Below are 13754 nucleotides of genomic sequence, written 5' to 3'. Positions count from 1 at the left end.
AGAACGGTGGTTCATTAAAATTGTGGGGTCTGCGTTCACGCCTGGTCCACAAAGTATGGAAATAAAAAATTTAAATATTTAAAAAAAAACGTTTACAAGTGTTTTTGATATAGATGTACATAAGAATACTTTGAAAAGTATGTTTTAACTTCAATAGGGATGGTATAATAAAATTGTGAGGTCTGCGTTCGCGCCTGGCCTCCATAGAATGGAAATAGGCACAAACTTTAATAAAAGACTTTTCATATCTATCTGCATAAGTATACTTTGATAATTATATTTCAGTTTGAAGAAATATGGTATAATAAAATTATGGGGTGTTCGTTCACACATGATCTCCATAGAATGAAAATATGTCACAAAGTTTTACAAGGTTTTTTAAATATAGATCCACAGAATATTGTGATAAGTGTTTCAGTGTAAACAGGTATGGTATAATAAATTATGGGGTTTATCTATTTTTTTAATTTCATCATATTTTGCTTTGGTTTTGATACCCCCAAATTCAACCCAAATTAACAACCCTTCCTATCATACTTTCATAAATCAGAGTCAATTTTCTGTAGGCTGTTTTTGAACCCAGTCAACGACGGGTACTTTCGCTAATATATATATATATATATATATATATATATATATATAGAGAGAGAGAGAGAGAGAGAGAGAGCTCAACGAGTTCTTACAAGGGTAAAACATAGAAAATTCTGAAAACTTAATTGCTTTATATATTTTCATAATTTGGCATTGAAACAAAAAAAAATAAAAAAAATAAAAATTTTAAGTTATCAGAATTGATATTGGAAAAATTTGTATTTTCCAATGGCAAAAATAATTCTTTGGTTTTTTTTTTTAACCCTTTTATGAACTGGTTGAACTAATTCGTTTAGTTGTAAATAAATAAATATAACGGCATAAAAATAAAGTGGGAATTGATTCAAACACGCCTTGTACGTATTAGTTTAGTATTTGGTTAGATGCCAATATCTCCAGATTGCAAGTGTCCATTGCTTACATTCAGTATACCACCATCTAAAATTAATACTTTTTTAATCATCTTCATCATAATGCAGGTCATAAAGGGTTAATTACATTCACCCAATAACATTATTGCCTCCCAATTTTGGAGACAAATGTGGAGTTCAGTTGCCAACAAAAAGAAATGGTAAAACTTTGTCAATGAGGTGTATGAAATATTAAGGCAGTAGACATCCAGAAAACCCCATGCAAAACATGAGAATCAGATACAATGTCTAGAACGAGGAGATTAGGAGCAATACATAAATGGAGGTGCTAGGAATTAAGTCATCCCAAAATGTTTATCCCTTCATGCTTCAGTATTACAAGTCTCAAAAAACAAAAATCCAAAGCACCACTTAGTCGCATATCAATTACATAACAAGCTACTTTCAATGTGGAGGCTGGTTTCCAAAAACAGAAAAAAGAAAAAAAAAACTGAAAATATTTGGAACTGATAATTGAGTGATGATTATGTGAATCCTTACTAAGAGGGTCAGGGAGCATACCTTTAAAACGATTCAAGTAAACTATATAAAAACCTTTAATGAATTACATTTTGGAAAAAAACAAAATGCAACTTTTTTTCTTTTTTTTTCTATACTTTTAAAACTTTTCAGCTAGTATATTTCTGATAATTTTCGTTTTGGCTGCTTCCTTTTTTTTCTTCATATTTAATGCTAACTGAATTGTTATTTTAATTACATATATGGCAGTCTTTCCAATTTCAAAGCCTTCTGCTTCCTTTCTCTTTCAATTATAGCTTTTGATTATATCTCCCACAGGCTAAAATCTGAAAACACAGAACACTTTCAGCATTACTCTACATACACATTGCCAGTGGTAACAAGATTAAGAGATTGAAAAGGGAAAAAACAAGCCAAGCATACGGCGTCCCCATCAACGAGTGAAAAATTTACTTTCATCATGACTAATGTTTGTGCAAAAGTTAAAAAAAATTCAAGGAGTGGTTATTAAGAAAAGTGCAAACGGACGAACAGGAGTGAATTACTAGGTCCAATCCCTCCTTTATAAGGGGACCAAAAAGTTGTTGAATGTTCGATCTTTGATTAACAAAAAAAAACATTTTTTTTTCAACTTACTTTAGTCCGGCCACACAACTTATTGAAACGATGTACCAAAGTCATAATTCTGCGAGAAACTTCCGTCAGATATTCAATAGGAGGATACGTATCCATACAAATAGCATGTAACTGATTACTCTCCTGAAAAAAAGAATTTTTTAAAAATATTTAGATTGAATAGCAAATTACAAACAGAAAAAAAAATAAAATAAAAGTCCATTTATTGCATGCATCAAATTTCATGTTCATTCGTATAACTTAAATCATCAATCCAAAATAAAATGGATAGTTCCTCATTCTTCAGCATTTTTTCAGAAAATGGTTTCAGAGATGAGTGGCCAATGGCAGAAAAAAAATCTAGAATAAAAATTAACAAGTTTGAAGTTTTAAGTTGCTTTTTTTTTTTTAACAAGGTGGTCACCACTTATCAAGGCCCGGAAGCCACTCAGGGATAAGGGTTACTGTAAGTACAGTACGTTAGTGTGGAGATTTAATAAAGTGTCTACTTTAGGGGGCGGTTCATCAGAAATTTGTTTACGTTGGACTTGAAGACATCCAGGTTGTAATCAGGTAGGAAGCAGGCAGACGGAACAGAGTTCCACAGGCGTACAGTTCTAAGAAAGAAGCTTTGTTCATGGAATCTACATCTTGATTTAGGCATAGATAAAGAGTGGGGAAAGTTTTTGACAGTGGATTCAGCTAGACGAGTGTTTTTCATAAAAGATTGGTGGCAAGGGGGGACCAGAGTTGTTCTTAGTGATTACTACTAGTGTTGAAGAATTTTCAACCTCAAGAAGACCGTCACACAGTGATATAATGGACTGATCCAACACCCCTCAAATGAATGGACTGTTACGTCTATAAAAAGACAAGCAAACTCTCCTCACGTGGGAGACAGAATTAAGTACTAAGCTGTCAATGGACGCTTAGAAATGTGTGTACCTTTTTACCTAAATAAACCCTTTCTGTACAACCCCAGTAATGACTTGTTATTCATAATAATCTACGATATAACAACTGGCGACGAAGAATTTGAACGAAACTCACTAAAAAACAAAGCGAAGGAATAAGCACACAAGAAGATTAACGAGCATAAAACAAAAGAAATCCAAAGAAGAAAAAAGAAAAACTTCGACAGAGCCAACATTTAAAAAGTAAGTGTTTCAGTCGGTTACGTTCCTAAAAAAAAAAAAAAAAAAGAAATTGACATTTTGAAACGAACATTTTTTTTTAAAAGAATATTTAAAAAAAAAAAAAGGAGTGTCCATTTCAAGTTTTATTCGGCTGGAAGTGTTTGGTTTTTTTTTTCTTCTTCTCTTCGGAAGGACATTGTGCTTTTAATTCATTTAATTTATAGGACATAGGAGTTAATCTTTTGTTTAATTGTGTGGTTTTGTGAAAAAAAAAAAAAAAAAAAAATTTTTTTTTAACATGGAGCAATTAGCGGAATTCACTAGAACTATGCAATCGGCATTGTTTGCTCAACAAAAACAAATGGAATTACTTCAGAAGCAGCAGTTGAAGCAAAGCGAAATACTACAGAGTATTTTAACGCAGCAGAAAGACTGTCGTTTCACTCCTGAAGGAATAGCAAATTCTTTATCCGAATTTGTATACGAGCCGACAAATGGGTTAACTTTTCCGGCATATTTTCGGAGATACGAAAATATTTTTGCTAAGAGATGTCAGTCTTGGACAGACGAAGAGAAGATTATCCTTCTTCTTCAAAAACTTGGATCTCAGGAAAATACAAAGTATACGAATTTTATCCTGCCAAAGAAACCTGAAGAGATTTCTTTTAGTGAAACAATAAAAATATTGTCAAACATTTTCAGTGAACGAGATAGTCTATTCTATACACGTTATAAATGTTTAAATATCACGAAGCAGGAGGACGAAGATTTTATTACTTATGCAGGGAAAGTGAATGCTCAGTGTGAATCCTTTAAATTAAAAGACCTCAAAGAGGATATGTTTAAAAGTCTAATCTTTGTGCAAGGTTTAACAGCTTCTAAAGATAAGGATATTCGTTCAAGGATATTATCCATTATGAACCAAGACACAGAAATAACGTTACAAAAAGTTACGGAAGAGTGTCAGAAACTGTTAAATTTAAAGCAGGACAATACAATCATCGAAGGAAAAAATTTTGAAGAAAAAAAAATGGAAAGGGTGATGAAATGTGCACACGAAAAATCCTGTAAGACATGTGGGGGAAAAAACCACTTCACTAAAGATTGTTACTTTAAATACAAAATATGTAACAAATGTAATAAAAAAGGCCATAAATCAACGGTATGCAGAAAAGGAAAATACCGAAAAGCAGAAATAAAGACCATTGGTTCTAAAAATGAGTCGAGGTGTGATAAAAGAAAATATATTAAAATCAAAATTAATGGCTGTAATGTGAACTGTCTTCTAGATACGGGAAGCGACATAAGTATAATTGACGAAGTAACTTGGAAGAAAATTGGGTTTCCAAAGTTACAAAATATAAAAAAAATTGCCAGAAGTGTGTCTGGAAATAAACTAAAATTTAAGGGTGAATTTTTTACCAATGTGTCTCTAAAGGAGAATGCTGTGAAAACCAAGTTATATGTCGTACCGGGGAAAAATTCTAATTTGTTCGGTATAGACTTAATGATTCTTTTTAATTTATGGGGAAAACCCATAAGCTCATTTTGCAATAAAGCAAGTCTGGCGGGTTTAGAAAAGTCTAAACTACCAGGAAAGTTTATTGACGAATTAAAAAAAGACTTTAAAGAGGTATTCTCTGAAGGTTTGGGTTGCTGCACGAAAACGGAGGTGAAATTTGAACTAAAGGACGAAGCTAAACCAGTTTTCAAACCCAAAAGAAAGGTTCCATATTCAGCATTAGAAACTATAGAGAAAGAATTAAAGAGACTTCAAGATATTGGAGTAATAGAAAAAGTGGATTACTCTGAATGGGCTTCACCCACGGTTTACGTTAAGAAGAAAAATAATAAAATCAGGGTATGTGCGGACTTTTCAACAGGTCTAAACGATTGTCTCAAGGAGCATAACTACCCGCTTCCTAACCCAGAGGAAATTTTTTCAAAGTTAAGCGGAGGAAAAATTTTTACAAAAATTGATTTGTCTGAAGCGTATTGGCAAGTAAAAGTCCAGGAAGATTGTGCTAAGTACCTGACATTAAATACCCATAAAGGACTATTTTCACTAAAACGTTTGCCTTTTGGTTTAAAAGTAGCCCCAAATTTGTTCCAGCAAATTATGGATACAATGCTAGCAGGTTTGGATTTTGCTATGGCTTATCTAGATGACATCCTTATAAGAAGTAAAAATGTGGAAGAGCATAAAATCCACATTGGCAAAGTATTCGAGAGAATATCAAACTATGGATTGAAAGTGGCTCTCGAAAAATGTAATTTTGGGATGAACAAAATTGAATATTTGGGACAAGTGATTGATCGAAATGGTAGAAAACCTAATCCTAATAGGACTGAAGCAATCAAAAACATGCCTAGACCAGAAAATATAGTGCAGCTACAGTCATTTTTGGGACTAGCAAATTATTATAATTCTTATATCCCAAAGATGCATGAACTAAGAGCACCTTTAAATGAATTATTGAAAAAGAATAAAAAATGGCTCTGGACAAAGAATGTGATGAAGCATTCCTAAAGATTAAAAAATGTCTGTTATCGGATTTAGCACTAGCTCACTACGATCCGAAAAAAGAATTAATTGTAGCAGCAGATGCGAGCGAATACGGTTTAGGTGCTGTGCTACTACACAGACTCAAAGATGGATCGATTAAACCAATCATTCATGCCTCAAGGGTTTTGCTACCCGCAGAAAAAAATTATAGTCAGATAGAAAAAGAAGGTCTGGCAATTGTATACGCCATGAGGAAATTTCATAGGTTCATCCATGGAAGATTTTTTATATTGGAAACGGACCACAAACCTTTGTTATCTATTTTTGGTTCCAAAAAAGGAGTTCCTACTCATACAGCTAATAGGTTACAAAGATGGAGCATGATTCTGTTAAACTACAATTTTAAAATGAAACACCTAGCATCCAGCAAAATTGCACATGCAGATGGTTTGTCCAGGTTGATCCCAAATAAAACTGAATTACTTGAAGAAACTGTTATAGCTGCACTATAAAAGAAGAAAATGAACTAACAGATATATTAATAAATACTGTTAGGGAACTTCCAGTAACACTTGAGGAAATAAAGAAAGCAGCAAGAACAGATGAATACATTAACAAGATAAAAAAACAAGTGGGACAAAAAGAAAAGAAGAGGAAAGGATTAACCATTTTTCCATTTTCAAAGTGCGATGAAACTCTAATGTACGCAGATAGAGTGGTAATACCTCAAGTATTACAGAAGAGAATTTTAAAAGAATTCCACATGGGACATCCTGGAATCTCCAGAATGAAAGCACTAATGAGAGCATATACGTACTGGCCTGGAATGGATCAGGACATAGAAAAAATGATAAAATTATGTAAGGGTTGCCAACTAGCAGCAAAAGCGCCGCCCATTAAGACGCAACCTTGGCCTAAAACAGATATACCATGGACGCGGATCCATATAGATTACACAGGACCTCTAAAAGGATATTATTACCTGGTAATAGTAGATAGCATGTCGAAATGGCCAGAAATTTTTAAATTCAAACATCCTACAGCGGCAAACACAATAAAGGCGTTGGACGAGGTATTTGGGCGTTTTGGCGTACCAAAAACAATTGTTAGTGATAATGGCACCATGTTCAAAGGTCAAGAATTTAAGATCTACTGTGAGTCAATGGCCATAGAGCATGTCACAACACCAACTTATAGCCCTCGATCTAACGGACAAGCTGAAGGATTTGTCGATACTTTTAAATGAGCGTTAAAAAAGAACGATAACATCGACACGGAAGAAAAAAGTCTTCAGAAATTTTTAGCAGTATACAGGATAACGCCTAATCCGAATAGAAATGCAAATTTATCCCCAGCAGAAATAATGTTTGCCAGAAAAGTGCGCTCTGTGTTCGACCGGTTAATTCTGAGTAAAAAAGTAAAAAAAGTGTAAAAGATAATGGACGATACAAGATATACAAGGACGGGGATAAAGTTTTTTTCAACAATTATCGGGCAGGGAAGAGTTTTTGGGAAGAAGGCATAATCTCAAAAAGAATTGGAAGAATGGTCTACATTATAAAAGGTCAGACATTTTCCCACAAAAAACATATAAACCAACTCAGACCCCGATATATTGAAATAGTTAAAAACAATGAAGTACCGATGGAAGTACTGTATGACATTTTTCACATAGAGCCTCCAAAAAAGGAAGCACCAGTAACTGAAAATACAAGTCACTCGCCAAAATCCAAAAATTCGCAAACGCAAATTTTAAGGAGAAGTGAAAGAAAAAGAAAAAACTGAATTTTTTGGACAAAGTCAAAAAAAGAAAAAAATGGTGAAGCGAAATTCTAGGGAAGAATTTAGCTTGGGAGGAAGGTGATATAATGGACTGATCCAACACCCCTCAAATGAATGGACTGTTACGTCTATAAAAAGACGAGCAAACTCTCCTCACGTGGGAGACAGAATTAAGTACTAAGCTGTCAATGGACGCTTAGAAATGTGTGTACCTTTTTACCTAAATAAACCCTTTCTGTACAACCCCAGTAATGACTTGTTATTCATAATAATCTACGATATAACACACAGAACTGTTTGTTAATACACACCTTTAAGTGTTGTGCCACATAGTCAAAACATTTATTATTCAACCATAAAGAAATATGGTGCTTATGGATCTATGTTACCGTGACTATTTTTTTTTTAAATAGTATTTTCAAGTTAAATTCAATTTTCACAAAATATTTGTTTATTAAATTGTTAGGTGAAATTACAGAATAGTTTCAAAACACCCCTCCTCATGTTAAGATCGGGTTTCATTATATTATTTTAGAACGGTAACAGATGCATAAATAATATTTCCCAATTTGATATGAAACAAAGGAAAAAAAAAAAAAAAAAAAAAAGATAAAAAAGGATAATAAAAAATACAAATGTTTTACCTTAATTGTAATCTCTGCAAATCTCTCGAAATTCTTGTCCCTAATGGCTTCCTTGATCTCGTTCATTCTATGCGGCACAATCCGTTCAACTCTCGCTTTGAGCAATTCACTCGTATGGACACTTTTCTGCATTCCGTCAGTACTTTTTGTTTTCTTAGTGTCATCCGTAACAACTAAAATCAAGGCTCGTAACTCCGGCCAATGCTCAGTCGATGCTACAGGCCGAGCAACACAATCGGAACCATCATTACAGCATCCCATGTCCCATTCAACAAACCCACCGTACATACTACGACAGGCACTGCCAGAACCAAGCCTATAAAAAAGGAATAAGAGATTAAAAAAAAATTATTAAAGGGAGATAATTCATAAAAGAAATAAAAACAAGGGAAACTACTCGAGTTTTTTTTTTATGCTAGCTTTTCTTACTGCCTAAAAATCTTTACTTTGTCTTTAATTTCTAGTAAAACAATTTCGGTTCTTGCCCAGAATTCCCTCATATTAACAAAAATAAACATCTATATGATGTACGTATCAATGACAAAACAAATATTCTAAAAATCACTTAAATTCATCAAGTAGTTTTATTTTTATAAAGAAAATCATTAAGCGATTAATGGGAATTCATAGGCATAACATGAATCTCATGTTTCAGTAATTGTTTAGTTATCTCCCTTGCTTTTTTTTTTTTTTTTTTTTAAGAGTTCAATGTAATAGAAAAGAAGAAAGCGCCCATGTGTGTGTGTATTATGCGGCTATACAACTTACCTTCGGATGGGATCTGAGAGAAAGAGAAATTAAAGATGGCAGCCATGGATTTATAAGGTGTAGTCTCGTGGAATCTCACGAGATCTCATTTTCCATTGCACACGTATGCAAATGGAATAGGGTCAGTTTTCTAATAAAATACCTGTTGGCAAAGGGCGAACACGTGCTGGAAGTTGAGAAAATTGACAGTGACGAATTCTAGCCAAACTTTTGCTTATCATATTTATTTTGTTTTACTGAAAAATTTTTATCTTCAAATTATGTCAAGTTCCATCATATACATGAAATGTTGAAATGAAAGTTAGGTTGGAAAAAATAGTCGCCATTCAAGAAAGTTGAGAAAGAGGCTAGCTAAGAAAGAACGATAACTCAATGTTACTAGCATGTCTAACTAGAAAATTACGGAAAGATGTCATCATTCTTAGTATAATCTCATTGTTTATAAAATGGTAAGTGGTACCTTCAATAAGTTTCCAGACTTTTCTCATATGCGCACTTTTATTGATAGCACACGCATGAAACTCTAGTTCCTTTCAAAGTAATCTCCTCTAGCTGCAATGCACTTGTTGCCCCATTCCAACAACTTCTGGAAGGCCCCATTGAAGTCGACTTGTGTGAGCATGTTAAGAATCCTCGTCACAACCTCTTTCATCAACTCGATTGTCTCAAATACAATTTCTAAGATTTTCCTTGAGCTTAGGGAATAACCAAAAGTCACAGCAAGCAAGATCTGGACTATTGGGAAGGTGAGGAAATGTCTTGATGCTCACCTTGGTCAAATAATCTGTGATCTTCTCTGAGCATCCTTTAGACAAACTTAGCACAAATCTTCCGCATCTTCAGTTCCTTACGAATAATTGTACGTACAGTTCCCACACTGACATCAAACTGTGCACTTATTGTCTCTATAGACACATAATGGCCCTTATCCATGAAATTCTTTATTTGACCAATCAACTCTGGTGTGCTGACTTCCTAACTCCTCCCACATCTCTCATCCTTTACAGACTCCTTGCTTTCCTTGAATCTTTTATGCCACTCAAAAGCTGATGCTCAATTCATGAATTCAACAGTTCTTATCAAATCACTAAAATTAAGAAATGTCGAGCTTGGCCAGTACCAGATGGGTGACCACTTGGCAATAGCAGGCACTGTATGTGCTCTCCACTTATTGACATTGTTTCTGGCTGTCCTAAATTTCTACTTGCCACTAGAATAAAACAGTGCCAACTCAGGAGCGATAGGGTTAGAGATTGCACAACCTTTACCACATTAATATTGAGTTTGCGGTGAAACAATAGTATTTAAAGGATACTTTAGTTATATAGATTGTTTTCGGAATTTTTGAATGTTCATAGGGATTTGGATTTTAATGTAAATGTTTGGAAATTTTTTTGATTTATCCTTATAAATTAGAATCTTTTTTTTTTTTTTAGGTAAAAATATTAAAACAGTTTGTTTTTTTTACCTTGCAATGTCTGAAATTTCTCCTTCAACTCCATACAAAAAAGCCAAAGCTGAAACTAAAAAAAAAAAAATAAATAAAATGTAATGATTGAAACTAAATTTAATTTTATTTTACAAATTTTTAAAACTAAAAAAAAAAAAATTTTTTTAAAAATGAATCTTTTTTTGTTTTTTATGTATTATGATCTGCAATGATAAATTGTAGATTACACATAATCTGAAATATAATCAATCTTAAAAAAAACAAAAAACTCTGTTACAAAAATGTTATACGACACAAATCTTTATCAGCTCTAAGCAGATTTATAAATCTTGGTGAGATTTTACCCAAGATGGCCACCACAATTACCGTTATCTGCATGTACACTAGGTACATTGTTTGCAATTTTCAACTGATAGTTTTATATATCATTTGTTTTTTATTTTCATTTCAGTCGACTTCAAAAACTGATTATATTCTTTTTTTTTTTTTTTAATCGCGTGCAAACGACTATAAGTCATTCCGTCGGTCGGTCCGTCCATCCGTCTGTAACACTTTTGTGCTTGGCCTTTTTGGTTGTTAATAGATGCTGTTCTTAGCTTTTTTAGCTTTTCTTGCCTTTTGGCCAGGATCAAGGTGTGGTGTCTGTTCCGGCAGATGCTGCAGGTGGGGACCATGTGTGGGGGCATCCCCAAGTATGGGACCTTGGTCAATGTGGGGGCGGCTCTTCATGCCAGTTGTCACTGTCCGGCTCCCCCTACTCCCCGGGGAGTTGGTCCCCATTTTCCCTTCGCTCCGCACATTAAAAATCGTCCTTGTGACTAATTTCCTCGGTGGGGGAGAAATAAATACCCTTTCTTGGCCTTTTGGTCAAGATCAAAGTGTAGTATCTGTTCTCTCAGTTACTAAACTTGACCCACCACCGGGCTTTCGGGCTAGGTTAAGGTGTTTTTTCTTACTAACCTTTGTTAGTTAGGACCGACCCCCTCCTTTGGGGAGTCAGGACCTAGAGGACCGACTCCACATTTGTGGGAGCTTGGACCCGGAAACCGATCCCCTCTTTTGGGAGACTGGAATCTCGGGACCAACACCACTATCGCTGGTAGTTGAGACCTTCTTTTTTCATTTGTTGTTTTTGCATGTTGTTTTTTCTTCGTTTCGGTCTCACTTCTCGAGACTGGGATGGTCTAATTTCTCAACACTTAATTGCCTGAGCAGCACTCTGACCTGCCAGGCCCAAACTTTGTCTATCTTCGCTGCTCTCCCAGTGGATCGAGCAGACAGGGTTCTCTTTCTCGCTTCCGTTGGGGTAAGTTAGTGGGTAGGGTGACGTGGGGTAGGGCGGGTGCTTCGTTTCTGCTCCCCTCTGTGGGCAGGGATGCCTATCCCCTCTCTCTCTTAATTGCGACGCGGCACTCTGACCCGCTAGCACCCACTGCGTCTTTCTTCTCTGCTCTCCCCCCTCGCGGGGGGATCTGAGCTGCTAACCCGACATCCCCGTGAGGGGAAGTCAAAAACTCTAATTTCTTCAAAGTCCGCTCCTCCCCCTCCATTCCCCTGGGTTTTCTTTTCCCCCACTACACTTTGGTCCGCGCCAGCGGCCAGTGCAACCGCCACGATGCCAGGCAGGAGGGGTACGTCACCCCAAATGCGCAGCATCTCAACTGCTAACGACTCCCTATGTGAGGGAGCTGATGCATCTCCCGGCGAGACGGCGCCAGGAAACAAGGTAGGGCCCCGGCGCGCGGCGACCTTGGAAGAAAGCGGGAGGGTAGGGCCGCAGCCCGCGGCGACCCCCCAAAAAGCACCTGCAACCGCTCCCCACGAGGGCAACCCAGCGGAAAAAGCTGCCGTTAACTCACTAGCTGGGGAAAGTGCAGAACCCAGCCAACCAGCTGCACCCCAGGACGGCAGAACCAAGGGAGGAAGACCGGGGAACCCATCCCCCGCTCCCCCAAAGGGCGACTCCCCAACAGAAAAGGAGGAAAACAGCACCGCGGACCAAACCGAGGCGCTGGACGAAGATGTAATAGCCTCCATCTGCTCACTATTCGGCGGGGAAGACAGTGATTGGCCCCCCAACACTCCCCAAGAGGACCAAATACGGAAAAGGGGTGACTCTCCGGCCAGTGGCAACAAAAGCAAGCTGGAAGGAGAGACACCCTTGACAGTACCCACCAAGGCTCCAGCTGGGAACACGGCACCAGAAGGGGAGACACCTCCATCCCCCAAGGGGACAGCCACCCAGCAAAGGAAGAAAATAAGAAAGGGGAGCGGCCCAGAGAGCAAACCAAGCCAGGACGAAACAACGCCAAGGACACAATGGCCTACTTTGCCTGGTAACGGCCCAGTTCCGAAGCCAAAAATGCCCATAACAAGAGAGAGACCCACAACACCAGCTACGCCCCCCAACCCGAGTCCAGCTGACACCCACCAGGATGGAGGACCGGCATGGGGCCCCAAAGAGCAGCAAGGGAAGTTGACGCCCGAAGACTACAGAGCACTCTTCGACTCCACTTACAAGGAGTATACCCAGGGGAACAACATCCAACCCCTCCCGGGTCAAGTGGAAGTTCTGGAGAAAAGAGTGCTCTCGCTGATAACTTCAGACACCAAGCTTCTCTCTTTACATCATCAACATTCTAATCCACATTTGTCATCAATTGAAATGAATGGCTCTCGTCTTCAGGAGGCCTCAAGTTTTGACAAGCTTCTGGGCTTGACCATTACTCCTGATCTTAAATGGAACACGTATATCAAATCTGTTGCCAAGGCCGCTGGAAAAATGGTGGGATCTTTCTATCGATCCAGTAGATATCTCACTGCTGATGCTATTCTCTATCTATATAAGAGCCAGGTACGTCCAAGGATGGAATACTGTTGCCACATCTGGGCAGGAGCTGCTAGAAAGAACTTGTCCTGCCTTGATAGAGTTCAAAATAGACTTCGTAGCCTCGTAGGAGATGTCCTTTTCTCCTCCTTGCAACCTCTATCTCACAGAAGAGATGTTGCGAGTTTGTCTCTGATGTATCGTTATTTTCATGGAAAGTGTTCAACTGAGCTTCAATCTATGGTCCCCCCTCGCCAAACTTTCACAAGAAACACTCGTCTAGCTGTAAACACTATCAATAATTTCCCCCACTCTTTATCTGTGCCTAAACCTAAACGTAGATTCCATGAACAAAGCTTCTTTCTTAGAACTGCACGCCTGTGGAATTGTCTTCCGTTTTCCTGCTTTCCGGCTGACTACAATATGGTTTTGTTCAAGTCTAAAGTAAATAAGTTCTTGATGAGCCGTTCCATATAAGTTATTAAATTTACCAAATTTTCATTACTAATGATTACTATATTGACCAACTTCTACTGTACACTCTT

At 37.1% G+C, this 13754-nt stretch overlaps 1 protein-coding gene and 1 non-coding gene across 2 annotated transcripts in view; one reads left to right on the top strand and one right to left on the bottom strand.

Annotated features, from left to right (window-relative positions):
• LOC145284462 (diphosphomevalonate decarboxylase-like) overlaps positions 1–13754 on the bottom strand; it is a 79232-nt gene that overhangs the window by 12970 nt on the left and 52508 nt on the right. Inside the window, exons 6-8 of the mRNA XM_080133289.1 lie at positions 10401–10455; positions 8165–8480; positions 2118–2240 (exon numbers count right to left, since the gene is read on the bottom strand). Coding sequence (XP_079989415.1) covers positions 2118–2240; positions 8165–8480; positions 10401–10455 — 494 coding nt within the window. The remainder of the gene's footprint in view (positions 1–2117; positions 2241–8164; positions 8481–10400; positions 10456–13754) is intronic.
• On the top strand, positions 11230–11429 carry LOC145285289 (U2 spliceosomal RNA). The gene has a single exon (XR_013869049.1). It is a non-coding gene; the product is annotated as a U2 spliceosomal RNA (small nuclear RNA).

The sequence above is a fragment of the Euprymna scolopes genome, chromosome 9, assembly GCF_053919585.1.
Source record: "Euprymna scolopes isolate OS-2025 chromosome 9, ASM5391958v1, whole genome shotgun sequence".
Lineage (NCBI taxonomy): Eukaryota > Metazoa > Mollusca > Cephalopoda > Sepiida > Sepiolidae > Euprymna > Euprymna scolopes.
The sequence above is the reverse complement of the archived record's forward strand: the minus strand, read 5'-3'. Positions and strand labels throughout refer to the sequence as shown.